Below are 14,798 nucleotides of genomic sequence, written 5' to 3'. Positions count from 1 at the left end.
ATGGACTCTGGAGGAGCTGTTCTTGGAGAAAAGGTGCTGAAAATGAACTTTTTGGATGTTGATTTCAGAAGACCGATCTGTTGCTACAAAAATAAAGTAGCTGCTTGAGCCTGAGAGTAACCATTAGAGAAACCATCGTGGGACTTTCCTCTCTCTCTCTCTTTCCTACTCCCCTTCTCTCTCGCTCTCTCGCTCTCTCTCTCTCGCTCTCTCTCTCTCTCTCTCTCTCTCTCTCTCTCTCTCTCTCTCGGCTCTCTGTCCCCCTCCGTCCCTCCAGCCTGCAGAGTTTTCCGTCCTGTGTCAGGATAACATCGTAAACGAGGACCACCTGACGGTAAGACCGGACTAAATGGAAGCAGCGGAGAAAACTCTCATTTACCAAGATGACACCGGACTTCACAGGAAGCTGCTCACAGATGACAAGGATAAGGACAAGACCGGCGGTAAGGACCACGCCACCGAGACGAACAGCGACGAGTCCAATTATGTGGATCTGGACGTAAAACCTGACTGTCCCAAAACGGTTAAAGTGACTTTTACAGGTGTAGGGAACCAGCTGTCTGTTATCAAATGCGACAGTTCAAATCAGGGGGAGCAGGAACGAAAGAGTAAAATCATTTCGAGCAAGGACAAGCAGGACACCGTCCCCGGGCTCGGATCGGATGAGCCCCAGTCGGAAACTCTGACCAAACTTCCCAACACTGATCAGGACTCCGAGAATGAGAATCAGCGCCAGGTCGAGCTCGACCCGAGTGACTGCAGCGACAATGTGTGCAGTGAAAGTGATGAGCTCCGGTACACGGACATGTATCTGAACAGCAAGACGGAGTCCGATGACGGCGCCAGCGCCTTGCTGTCCGACCACTGCGGCTCCGACACCGTGGAGGACGAGTCCCACTATATCACCACGCACGAAATCCAGCTAACCGAGCTCGACCACGACGTAGATTACGATTTAGGCCGCGGGACCTGTTGGGAGTTTGAAGACGACAACCTGGTCTATTCCTTTGTGGATTACGCCTCTTTTGAAAGCGATGATACTCAGGAGGGCACTCTGATACTAGAGGGCAGGGGCCAGGCGAAAGTGCAGTCAAATCTCGGTGGAACAGTTGTCAGCACTGAGCAGGAGGAGAGCGATCTTTGTGATTCGGACAAATGCGCCAGCTCGGACGAAAGCGTGTGTAAAAATCCAAGTGAAGACCTTAGTGAGGGGAAAATCCACCTGTCGATAAAAACCTCCTCTAGAGCAGTTAACGACCCAGTTAATGCATTTGACAACAACTTCTCTGAGTACAAGAAACACTGTGGAGACAAGAGCAATTTCTCTTTTGTGAGCCCTGGCGCCAGCGCGGGGCCCCTGTGCGACAGAGCCCCATATTTCATCCCTGCTCCGGGCCGTCAGCACCTTGCAACCAAACTGAGACGGAAAGATATTAATGAGTATTCCAGCGGAGCGTCCAGCTCGATCAGTGAGCTGGACGACGCTGATAAAGAGGTGCGTAATTTAACCGCCAAGTCTTTTAGGAGCCTGGCATGTCCGTACTTCGATGCTATTAATCTTAGCACCTCTAGTGAATCTTCTGTCTCGGAATACGGCCTCAATAAGTGGTCGGCTTATGTAGACTGGAATTATGGAAACATAACGCGAGGCGGAGAGCGCAGCGTAATTGCGCACAAGACTTCCAGGGCAACGCTGGAAATGAATAAGAACGTGGAAAGTAAGAAGCATGGTAAGTCTGTTACCGGCACGAAAACCCCGCAAAACAAAACATGCGCGCTAAATAAAAGAATAACTTCACAGCAAGCATCATCTTCCAGCAAAAAGATCCAAGTGAAAGATCACGTTCAGCCAGTGCAGCGCGGTGTCACGTTGAATTTCCGCTATAATGTTGAATCACATGAAACAGCTGATTCAAAATGCCCCAAAAAGGCACGACCCAATGGGGCTACCGGGGCTGTGCTGGCCAGGTCTGGGTATGAGATGCAGTATCATCACACAGATAACCTAGGAGATACTCACAAAAGGGCAATTTTTGCATCAAGTCTTTTGAAAAATGTGATTTCCAAAAAGATGCAATTTGAGCAGGAGCGCAAAATGGAGAGGGGTGAAATCTGTGACACATCCCCCTGTTTTCAGATAAAAGATCCAGAGGTGATGAGAGAAAGGAGTCCGGGACGAGGCCTACAAAGGCAAACATCAGAATCGGGCTCAGGATTCACTGTGAATTCTGCTGATGATCAGTGTCCCGAGGTTGGCAAACAGAGTTCCTGTGGTGATGGAGAGGAAACAAAAGGCAGCAAAGCACCAGATGATTCAGACAAGGGACAGGATGAACTCCAAAAGGATTCAACCATCCACAGTCAAAGTACTTCATCTAATTCATTAAAAGAAGATGATCCAGAACCTGTAAAACAGGTCGAACCTCCATCTGTAACCGGCACACAGACTGCAGCAAAGGAAGGATTAGACACCAGCAGCATGCTGTCAAAACTTCTTTTTGTTCCAAGTTGCCAGCTACACTCAAAGGAGAAGAACTTTTCAGATTTACTAAGACACACACCTGACTCTGTCACACCTGCTGCTTCACAGAAAAGTGAAAAGGAGCTGAAAGCGAGTAATAACGGAAACAAAGAAGAAAATGGGAAGGGAGGGAAGAAACCCGAGATAAAAATATGTCTGAGAAGCGTGAAAGAAAATAAAGGCTGCACGCTGAATATTGCCAATCTCCTAACCCCTAAAATAAGTTACAATGTCAACACGTTCAGGACAGCAGATGATACCAGAGTCCCCATTTTGTCAGCAGCCGACAGGGTTCCAAATTTCACTGTTAGAGACATAAGAGACACCAAATGCAAGCTTCAAACACCAATATATCACGTAAGGGATGTACGCAAGTTGGTAAAAAGCTCATATCGCTTTGTTTCCTTGAATAATAGTGGCAGTAAATGTTCCACAGCAGCTGATAAACCTGAGGAAAAGGCAAAAACAGAGCATGTTAAACATTTATTACCGTCTCCTATTGTAATCAAATGCAACTCTGTTAAAACAAATGTCAAGTCAGAGAAAACTGCAGCACAGAAACAAGCAGTGACATCTGAAAATCCCCAGAGTGAAAGTGGACCTTCTGCTTCTGTGGCTAACAGGGCACCACCAGTCATAACCAAGCAGGGGTGCCCTGACCAATCAGACATTCAAACGACTCAACTGGTGAAACAGAGGCAGGAGAAGTTTGCAGGTGAGACGGTGGAAAGGAGAAATGAGGCGGCAGCTCCAAAACAAGATGCAGTGGAGAAAATAAAAGCTGCTGTCAAAACGATGGAGCAGCTTTATTTTTTTGACAAAAATGAGTGGAAGCGCAAGAGTCAGGCTCCACGCCCCATCACAGGCAGCCATGTGCTGTCGCTTATTGCCAGGGAAGAGCAGGGAGCAGAGGTGCCCGAGGCGGCAAGCACCGACAGCACTCCTCAGTCAGAAATGGGGAGGCCGCACGAAGACAAAAGAGCCCTCAACGTCATTCATGTTCCATATGACAGTGATGCTTTTAAAACACAACAAAGCAAAACATTTACTAACAAAAGCGTCCTCCATTTTGGCAGCAAGGCTTGCGTCAGTGTTAACTCAGACAGCAGCTCTGCATTTCCACTGCCACCAACTGTGAAAAGCTCCACAACTCCAGCGGCTCCACTGTCTGTGAAAATAGAGGAGCCAAGACATTGCCAGGTGGAGAATGGAAAGGTCAAAATCAGCCCCACTAATCCTTCGGTTACACAGGGCTGCTCGGACTCTGAGAACTATTTAACCATACCAGGGATGGCCTACACAAATGAAATCAAACTTTCAAACCCAGAACACGATTCGAAGGAGGGCAATTCAAATAACAGTAAAGTCAATGCAGCTGACCTCAAGGCACCTGAGCAGAAAACTTCTCCGTTAATCATGGAGTACCCAGGCACGAGCATCTACCATCACTCAACAGCAGCAACAGGGCCTCAGAAACAGCAGCAGGTGCTCTGTTTCTCTCCCTACCTCCCAAATGTGTCGCCTACACCTTCTACTGGAGAGCCAGCGCAACAAACCCAGCGCAAGATGCTTGTGGACCCCACAACTGGACATTATTACTTGGTGGACACTCCCATTAAAGCGACCTCTAAGAGACTGTTTGACCCTGAAACAGGTCAGTACGTGGATGTACCCATGCCTCATTCACCTGCGGCACCTGTAACCCCGGTGCCTCTTTCTGTGTCTCCCCTGGCACTTAACCCAGGAGGATATGCCCCCACCTACATGATCTACCCAGGCTTCATCTCCTCACCCGCTATAGCAGCCCAGACGGTATTGCCACAGTCCCCATGTTATTCTGAAGATGCAGGTGGAGAAAATATCAAAAAGAATATTAGTCCTCAGCCAGAAAGTAAGACAGCAGGCACAGAGAGTACATATTACAGCGCAACAGGAGAAACTTCCCAGGCGCAGCTGCAGTTACCTGTGAGTTTGGGACTTCTGACCACCAGGGGAAGTGGCAGGAGCTCAGAGAGAAAGCCAGTTATCAGCATCACAACGCAGCAAGGTCCAAGAATCATTGCCCCTCCCTCCTTCGATGGCACAACGATGAGCTTCGTAGTGGAGCATCGGTGACCAAGAGAACGTCTCGTCATAAGTGATGTAAGTTTTTCACCTGCTCATTCAGACTGGCAACTTGTATGACTCAGTATTTACCTGATTTCACCTCACTCCAACCGCTCTTAAATTTTGAATCTATTCTGTTGGAAGCAGATAAAAGACATTTATTTTTTTGTAAATCTTGCTCAGAATCTTAATATCAATATGACTGCTCAAAATCTCCTGTGTGTGATGTCATGATGTATATTTGCAGTCAATTTCTGATTAGACACAAAGGATGGAAGGAATAATAGTGCATTTAAACAAATAGCATTTAAAAACAGAAAACACACACACACAAACAAAAAGCAAAATTTTTTCCCCAATCTGAAATTTTAGTTTGTTTGTTTTTTAAATAGAGATAAAAAGCAAAAACACTGGGATTTGAAATTTCTGTAGAACAATATTTTTTTTCTGACATATGGAAAAATAATTGCTCAGCACACTCAGCACATAAATCTAGCTTTTCAGGCAACTTCTCATTAAGATTTGTCCTGATCATGATCTATAATATTTTTTGATATACATGCATTGCTCATCTATAGCGCTTTTTGATGTACAAAGCCCCACCTTGGATTTGGGCAGGGGTAAAAGACTGGAAAAGTTGTACAAAGGCTAAAATAAAATTACCTCCAAATTAAATTGCCTAATTAGTAAGAGGGTTTTAATCATCTAAAGTGTTGACAGGACACAGTTAAACAACAGATATTCTTGATGGTATTGGTGGTGTCAGAGGTTGGGTGAGGAGTTGGCTTTGGCACCTATAAAGGCCCAATTAATGCTAACTGATACATACAGATCTTCAAGCAACATATGCTGTCATATGGATAGTCTTTTTTTTTTTTAGGAAGGCTTTGTTCATTTCATTAATAATTGTAAACCAGGCTGTGCACATATTTAGAAACTAATTGAGGAGATGGAATTTTGTAACAAGCAAGATTGGGGAAAGGTTTGGCTTTCAAAACTGCAGAAATTGCTTTCAGCACTTTTTAAGCATCTGTTAAAAGAAGATACCATAGAAGACAGTGAGAGATATGCCCTGAACCAACATTTCAGAAGCATGTTGCTGGCATCATATTCAAAATAAGCACTATTTAAAACAAACTTTTCGGTTTTAATATATGATAAGGTGCCTCTGCACTTATTTCAAACTAATAAAGATATCATTGTGAACCAATTTGTTCTGGTTATAATTGGCTATATCTGCAGCGCTTAACCTAATTACACCACCACCAAATAATATAAGGTTTATGCAACAGCTACATTAAATAGAGGGTTAGGGTAATCACCAAGATCTTTCTTAGGTTACTGTAGTGGTTAATCTGCCAGCATATTTAAGGTCTTTATATAAAATGATAACTTTAATGCTCAAATCTAAATATTGTTGTTTAATTACGACTTTTCAAAGGTGCTGTTTTACAGAAAAGCTGAAAAAATACACATTAAAAAGCACATTACTATTTTTTTTTTATTCAGGCAGCAAAAGAAAGAGAATTCCAGTGTGCTCGAATCTGGATATAAAAACATTAATTCAGTTCAGTGAATTCAGTAATCTTTAGTCTTAAGCAAGGTTTTGACAGATAGCTAAAATATTTGTGTTTTGTTGTTTTTATTGCATGTGAATAATACATTTCTAAAGCGCTGTACGTTTTGCAAGTGCCTCTTTACAAATGTGCTAGCCAAATTCAGTACATAAAATCTCAACAGAATTTAATGCTGTTACTTTCAAGGAATCTCCTGAAGTCCGTACCAAAACTTATAGAGATTCACATTCCGAGGCTGCTCGTGTGTTACATTCAGATGACCTCACCGACTCGTGTTTTTTCATTATTTTGTGCCATAAATGTGGTCAAAGCAGCAGTCCAGCTTGGATGCTATAACAGTGACATGTTAATAGACATGCAGCAGCTTCATGACAGGTAACCCGACTCCACTGAGCTCGGCTGGACTTGCAGTGAGATTGGATTTTCAGCCATGGCCCAGAGCTTTTCTCTGCATTACACATCGTCGGGCTATTTTGATAGTGTGAGACGACTTTGTTTACATGGTTTATTCTCAGGGTTGGAAAGTGTCACAGGAAACTATTCCAGTTAGTGACACCTCACATCAAGTTATTCTTAATCCGTTATAAATGTTTTAATTACTTGTATAACTTTACAGTTTATTAGTGTGTTCGTTCCTTGCTTGTGACATTTCACAAATCCAACAAATATCTTGAGAAATAATCAGTTCACAGATTGCAAAATAATTAACTCCTAGGTGCAATATGTTTATTGTGCAGTGAAGGTGGACACAATGTAGCCAATATAATGTTAATTTAATTTAACCAAGTAATACAAGCAGTGGGTTCAGAGGGCTAAAATAATCTGATCACTAATTTTACAGAATAATTGACTGTGTAGTTTAAATGTAGAGCTTACGCAAATCAGGAAATAATTTTAAATAATTTTATATAATAAACAAAAACCTGAGTTTACAGTACTGTGGAAATAAAATTTAAACAAGAGATCTTTGTGGTGGTAAATGGTACTGCAGCACAAGTTTTATTTGCACTGGTTTTAAAGTTTTCACTCCAAAAGTTTTACAGTAATAGAATAATAAGGAGTTATATTTCACATTGTTTTGTGTCTAACTTACATTCCAACCTTACTTCTCAGGCCATTTTAAACTGCATACATTTTGACCTGTAACACCAGCTATGACTTTGTACAGTTGAATCATGGACCTAAATACTGATCTAAATTTTAGCCATTGGAACTTACTAATTACTAATGATGCTTTTGTAGCTATGAATTAAAATTGAATACATGCATTTTAATATAGTCAGAAAAAGTTAACAATAGTAAGTAAGATCAAAGTGATGTAAATCCAGGAAGCATTTTTTTTTAAAATTTGGTTGATTGACACTTTTTAAGAAAATCCTAAAGAGCTCTACAACAGAGGTTTTGCAGTAACGTATAAACAGCTTGTCAAAAGGTTAAATCTGGCTCACTGGATGGCTTTGGAAAAAGTAAAAGCAGAAGAAGGCCAGAAAGTTTGGATTTTTAACTGCATTTTTTCATTTTTCATTTTCATTTATTTTACAGTCTTGTTATTGTCCAACAGTACCAAAGGTAAGCAGCCTAAAAGATAAACCATTAAATTACATATATTAAAAACAAATTCCAATCGATAACACAGAAATGCCTATATACTGTAACATTTTATCGGGTGTCTTTTTTGTTTGTTTGGTTTACTTTTATAGTAGGCCCACACAAACATCAAACAAACAAACAAATAAATAAAATGACACTTTTGTGTATTATAAACATTTCTGTTTACTGGATTGGTCCTCTCAGCATCAAATTGGGGTGTGTGTGGCCCACAATGTGTTATGTTTGTGCTATGCTTGTTTTATCAGCAGATGTTTATATGAACACAGGTTGACAGGTTACCAAGGCAATGATCTGAGTTGACAAACATCAACAGCAGTTCTGCAAATGAACAATTAAGAAGGGCATAAAAAAAACCCACCAGCAAAACAAACCAAATATAAATGCAAAATTATAAAAAGAAATCTTTTTAGTGTCATATTCTTTCTTTTCTTTTAGATATACACATATACACATTTACAACTAACCACAGTCCATTCTCAGCTAATGTGTCAGAGCAATAATACATCCCCATGAGCATGAGGGATTCATGTCAGCTGGGTGCATGTCAGGCAGAGGCCTAGCGCAGGGTTGAGTAGTTGTGTGAAGGGAAACCAGGGCGTGTGCATGTGTGTCTGCGTACGTGTGTGTGTGTAACTCGTGTCGGTGGGGCAGAGGGACGTGTGTGTGTGTGTGTGTTGGGGGGGGCGGGGGGGGATTGCTGGGATAGTGATGCAGGAGGAAAAGGTCAGGCAATGCAAAGTATTTGTTGTGCTGATGCAGGGAGAGGACAGCTGCTCGGAGAGATCAGATGCTGTTGCAGCTCCAGCTTGGAGGCGATTCTGCGGGACTCTGATGGGGTCAACTTTTTATAGCCCCCTCCCCCTCTGCCTATTCCTAAATGGGGAGAGGGAGGTGGAGGGCACTGCTGTCCTTCTATGTAAACAAATCTAGTAGCGTGCCCTCAGCAGTGATTTGGCTGAATCTGATCAGCTGGCTAAGGTTGAGGAAATCTGAAGAGTGAATGCGTTTCAGTGGCTGGTGAAAGTAGCTCTTTCACAAACTGCACCACACAGTAACTTTTCTCCTTTATGTTTTCAACTTGTTTTCACAGCATCCATCTGACTTTAACACCCATGTTTTGTCTTTATCACCTTTAGATGTTTCTGCTGAGGATTCTGGCTTCAGTCACTGTAAGTTCAGTTTTCACCTGTCACCCACCCCGTGATCTACTCCCAGGACAACCTCCACCACCATCATCTGCCCCCAGTTCTGTGTTGTTTAAACTTGCAGCAGACATTACTGTATACGCATTGCAGTGCTACATAGGGTCAACTCAACATTTTTGCCACGCTGTCCTGCTGAAGTTCTGATGTGAATAGGCTTATAATACTTTCCATTCAGCTGCTGTCAAGATCTGTTGAAATGCTGTTTGTGCCCTGCAGCATGCTTATTCAAAAGGAAAAAAGGCAAGTCTTCGCTTCCTGCTCAGTGTTATTCATTACTGGCCAAAAGCAACTGGTTTACTGATATTTTACTGTCGCCAAGTATTTTAAGCAAGACTATGTAACTTTTGAAAAAACATATTTAACCTAAAAAAGGTTTAATATGTGCAAAATAAAATTCAACTTTATTAAAGTCCGCATACCCAAGATTTGTTTTCTATAACCTCTTGTGATCATTACGCTGTACCTGACCTTACTGAGTGTGTGTGCAATTCATTAACACTACTGTGTAAGGATGTCACAGGTCCCTATGGTTTTATCAGAAAAGTAAAACAAAAAGTAAAGATGTACCTGACAAGAGCACATGTTGGTTGTCTGCTGCGGTTGATGCTTGGTCACACTTATTCTAAGCTAACAGCTAGGCATTGCAGTCTTGTTTATCCCAGTGGGCAAATGCAGTACGGTATTAGAGACAAATATGAGATTCTGGTGTATCAGCAGGTATCAAAAGAGGTGCTTTGCATTTGCTGTTTTCATCTGCACACATCAGTTGCTCGGTAGGACAGAGGATGTCTTATTCAGGTCCGGGGCATTGTAGGGCTTATTTGACTGGCAATCCTGAATGCCATGTGAATGTTGGGGACAGTGCAGGTAGCAAGTGGTGGGTCCCATTTTTATTTATTTTTGGGGTATCACATTGCTCAACTTCCTACATAAAGTTTACATCATTTTGCATTAAAGCTTCTAACATTAGATCCTTCCTGGTAGTGGATCAGGGCCATTTTAAAGAGGTCAACCATGCTCAGTGGACACTGAGCAACTTCTAGCCACAGCAAAGGCTCTGTCTTCCTGTGGACACTGGGATCCTTAGTAGCCAGGTAACATGTAGAAGATCCCAAGACCACAGTACACAGATCTTTTTTGGAATTCTGAGTGAATTAATACTCCAAGTGAATTCATCCATGAGAGGATGGACAGAGAGGTTGATAGCAGATATTAGTACCACATCAGCAGTAATGCAGAGTGGAGTGGAAGCGCTGAAGTGAAAGCTGAGCGTGGCATCAAACTTCTCGACTTACCGGTGGATCTGCTTTCTAACCCTACCCATTAGTCATTGGAAGAATGAGGTTGTAGATGCAAGCATCTGAAACAAGTTTCATTCGCTGGGTGATGCAAAGAGAGGGTGATCTGAGACATTTGAAAGAGACGCTGCTCTTCAGACATCTGATTTCTCTGGAGGTATTCCAGACAGATCCAACTGGAAAGAGATCACAGCACAGAGTCAGAATACCCTGGAGGGATTACATAGGATGTGGCTAGGGAGAAAGACATATGGGCAACTTTGTTTAGCCTGCTGTCACCAAGATCAGCCACAGAAAATGAATGTATGGGCTCCAGTAAAATAATAAACAAGATAACATAGATACCAAGCAAGTCGATTCTGTATCACATATTATTCATTTTCACACTTAAAGGTTTAGGTATGTAATCTTATTTAACCAAGAAAAATAGCCAGATGGGTGTAATGATAATGGTATCTTTCATTCAAGTACTGCTTTCCTCCATTTGATGTTTGTGCCACAGTGGTTGCTGTTCAGTGGGAGTTGCATAGTCTTGGTTTTAAATAAAACATTTTTGCTGTACATCATATGATCCACATTTTGCACAGGGACCATTTGTCTGCACTTAATTAAAAATGAACACGACAGATTAAGACCTCACTATCTGTATATATTTTTATTCTTTTACAGTCAGTTCAGTCAAAAAAGGAAATCATTTATTGTTGGATTTAAAATAAATATATTGTAAAGAATTCCCTACCAAATATATGTTAAAGAATAATCGGCTGGCATTACTATGTGCTGTGTTACAACTCACCAACATATTTTTCACATGCACAGCAGCAGCATTTCCATGTTTTTGAGCAGTCCATGCCCATGCTTGTCCTGAAGTCTATATAACCGTCCTGTCATGACTCACGAAATGATGCTCAAACCTGCTGCATAACTGATATATTGTATGAAGTGGTCTGCATTTATATTTTTAAAGCATGCTCAGGAGAAAAGTAATACACTATGTGTGTATGCCAGATGAAACAAAGCTGGGACTGTGGTTTATTAGTTTACTTAGGTAACTAAGTAGCGCTGGGCCTAATGCGTCAGAGCCAGCTGGGACATTTAGAGGATGACTTCCTCTATTTGCTTTGGTTCAGTTTACACTTTTGTGTACTGAGATGGGGGCTGATGTGTGTCTGTGTTTGTGCCTGTGAGTTATGTGTGGCATTTGAGCATTATGTGAGTACAACGAGGAGTTATGTTACTTCGCTGCAGACGTGAGCATAGACTGGTCATGTGTTTGGTTTGAGTGATTTTGCATAGCATACGGAGAAATGCCAGTTTAAATCTAAATCACTGAGCAAATACATTCAAATATTTTTATTTGAATACTTTTTTTTCTTTTTTCTTACCTGTTTCCATTTGAATATGCAGGGGCATCATGTGTCATTGTGCTTGATTTTACTCAGTTATACAAGCATACATGTAGTAATACTGCAACATGTAGTTTGCTATTTTTATCACGTTTCCTAGTTACACGGATTAAAGGTATCTGGACATGCTGGACAGTCTATGTACCTTAATGTAAAATGCAATTTTTGCAACTTTTATTCTTATGAATTGATTTCATTATAACGGATTCATGTGCACGAGCTGCTCTTTGGAGCATGTTAATGTTGCCAAATTTAATTCATTTTGAGGTAAATGTAACTGAGATATGTAACTGTAACTAATAACACTTCCTTTAAAATTGTAGGTTTGCTATTGAATGAAATCAGTTTACTCCATTGTAAAATGAGAGCAGTGCAAATAAAGCAACTGATGCTACTGAACATTTATTTATTTAAAATTTGTACAAAATGGCAGAAATGACCTAAGAGATGAAAAAAAAAACAATTTTAAATAAATGAATGACACATTTTTTTATTTTGAAGTACAAAAACGATAACACTGCCTCCCAGTTTTGAACTTTTATGTGTTTCCCCAGGTGTCCAAGGTGATATTTTCCTAAGTCTAGATGATTTTATTTTTATCACATTAACATATCATTTTTAAACCCTGTGAAATTTAATTAAGTAATATATTACAAATTGCAGGCTCCAGTAAACCAGCTATTCTAATGTTGTTATGAATGTAAAGCATAATTTCTCCCATGCATTTTATGAACACCATGTATGATTTTTATCTGTGAATAATAATAATGTACTTAATGCACCTGTCATCAACATTGTCAGCAATGAATGGCTGTAAACACTGGTGGTAGCAGCACAATGTAGATTTGTTTAATTTTGTTAAAATCTGATTTCATTTGAAAATAACATTTTTCATGTTTTCAGGTGAACTTTGCCCAATATTGCACTGTAACGTAGAGATAATGTAATTTCTTTGAAAACTTTCTTGAAAATGTTTGTCAAATAACAAACAAATACAACACCTGCTGATTTTGAGGTTTAATGTAAGAAAGTGATTGCATCAGTGCTTGATTTTGTATTAAACAAGAGGGATACGGTGAGGTGACGGTGGTTCGAGATAAGTGCAAAGGCTGTATGAACGGTTAAAGGAAAGGGGCACATGTTTCAATGAAATGTCCTCTAATGAGATACAGCTGTGTATTACCCACAGCCTTTTCTATGCATGATGTCAACTGTGTTGCGAGGCTGGCCCAGGAACAGGAAGAGGTCAGTACGACAGCTGAGAGATACCTTGAAAAGAGAAGTGAGTGCTGTGTTTGCACTTACAACTTGGAAAGTATAAGAACATGATTAGTGACTGTTATGTAGACTGACAAGCCTACATATGTTTGCAATAAATTCAAAATGCAAGCTACTGAACATGTGTGTGTCCATTTTAATCATTTTAAGGCCTCCTTGTGTTTGAATGACATGCATTTACTGCCACTTTCAAAACAGCTGCGCTAATATCAAACATTTGTTTAACTAAATAAAATTAATGTTTATTCAATTAATCTTTGATAGGTGGTATCATCAGCAAGGAAATGATGTGAATAAACAGAAGCTGTGCTTATTCATCAAGATACTCTAAAGTGAAACCCAATACATGTTTTTTTGCAAGAAGCAGCTTTATTAGTGAATAATTACTAATTCATTAATGCTTTCATCCACTACCAAAACACTGTTAGGATATCATGTTGTGTGAAATCCATGTGCCTAGTTAGACAGTCAGTGCATGTAGAAGTGAGCATAGCAATGGCAATAACTGATCTGAACATGATTAATAATAAATAAATCAAATGAAGGCTATCATGATTGGAACTTGTATTTTCCTTCTGACTGTTATTGAAAAGTAAATAAGGTAAACAGGAGCAATAAAAAATGTGCCACATCAAATATATATATATATATATATATATATAGATATAGATATATACTTTTTGTTTTACTTTCTTTTATCTTCCCTGTGCGTTTACCATAGCTGTACACTCAGTTTCACTGACCTAATTACTGTAAAGTTTCACAACTGAGCAAAAAAAAAAAAAAGAAAAGAAAGGAAAAGAAAAAAACGAGGGTGAAAGGCAGTCAAACAGATTTATGCTAACATAAGTACACATTTGGCATCTAGCAGCGTGCGAGGTTAGCTTTCGGGTGACACTGAAACATCACCCGGCCAGGCTTAAGTTTAACCTGACAGTTTGCTGCTGTGTTTACTTGGTTGCCATGGATGCAGGGAGACTGGCAGACACTGGTTTGCCCCAGCTGCTCTCAGTGGTTTCTAAAGAATCTACATTAAGGACCAGTTGTTGTCCTCGGATGCCAGCAGGTACTCTGATGGCACAGTTGTACCACGGGAAAACACAAGATTTATTAGCTCACCTGGATCACCAAGTGTGAGTTGCACTTAAGCCACTAAGGTATATCATCATTGCAAAACAATGATCTATCAAAAGTCCATGCTAATGCTGGTACAGCCTTCACAGACAGGAACATAGACTGGACTCCTCATTTTAAAGCCTTAACATCATCATTTTTGATTGCTCAGCTGTTTGGGAACCAGAAGGGACCCTGTTTGTACAACTATTGTCAGCTAAGACTAGCATGCTGTCTTTACATAATGCACCCATGAACAGTGTGAGTACAAAACACCCAGATATGCATATGCTAATTACTGCTGCTAATAACTATCTGCTCAGTGAGTGGGAAGGCAGAGGTACTTTACAGCTGTAAATGAAAACACTGCAAACTACGATCCGTGTTTGTACTGTGGCTGTACCTCCAACTTACACAAAGTCATGAAAGATCACGGTAGAGTAAAAGCTTTTTCCAGGAAGCAGCAAAAGAAACAAAGATACCCCCCAGACAGATCCATGAAAACCATGAAATTCTCCCTGAATGAACCCAGAGTTTACATTTCGTCTCTTTCTTGTTTAGAAACATAAGAACCAGCTCATCATCCCTTAATATCTAACTCATTTTTTTACAGCACATTTTCTTGAGGACAAATTTTCCAGAAAAACGCCGCATGTTCAGTGCTTATATATTTTACAGATTAA

The 14,798-nt window shown here is 40.5% G+C and overlaps 1 protein-coding gene across 2 annotated transcripts; it reads left to right on the top strand.

Moving 5' to 3' along the window:
- The first annotated feature begins 291 nt into the window (after positions 1-291).
- On the top strand, positions 292-13,122 carry LOC113024238 (uncharacterized protein C4orf54-like). 2 transcript variants are annotated; one of them, XR_003272644.1, is made up of 3 exons: positions 292-4,663; positions 7,747-7,773; positions 8,952-13,122. XR_003272644.1 is itself a non-coding variant. In XM_026171120.1 (2 exons), exon 1 carries the CDS (start codon positions 350-352, stop codon positions 4,634-4,636), a length of 4,287 nt encoding a protein of 1,428 aa, XP_026026905.1. In that variant the 5' UTR covers positions 292-349; the 3' UTR covers positions 4,637-4,663; positions 8,952-13,122. The 2 variants fall into 2 exon arrangements, 1 of the variants encoding a protein (XP_026026905.1); XM_026171120.1 differs by lacking the exon at positions 7,747-7,773.
- Positions 13,123-14,798: the final 1,676 nt, after the last annotated feature.

The sequence above is a fragment of the Astatotilapia calliptera genome, chromosome 6 (assembly GCF_900246225.1).
Source record: "Astatotilapia calliptera chromosome 6, fAstCal1.2, whole genome shotgun sequence".
Taxonomy (NCBI): domain Eukaryota; kingdom Metazoa; phylum Chordata; class Actinopteri; order Cichliformes; family Cichlidae; genus Astatotilapia; species Astatotilapia calliptera.
Note: the sequence above shows the minus strand (reverse complement) of the source record. Positions and strands in the feature narration are given on the sequence as shown.

Coding starts and splice junctions, on each gene's coding strand:
- LOC113024238 (XM_026171120.1), top strand. CDS start 350: ATGGAAGCAGCGGAGAAAACTCTCATTTACCAAGATGACACCGGACTT.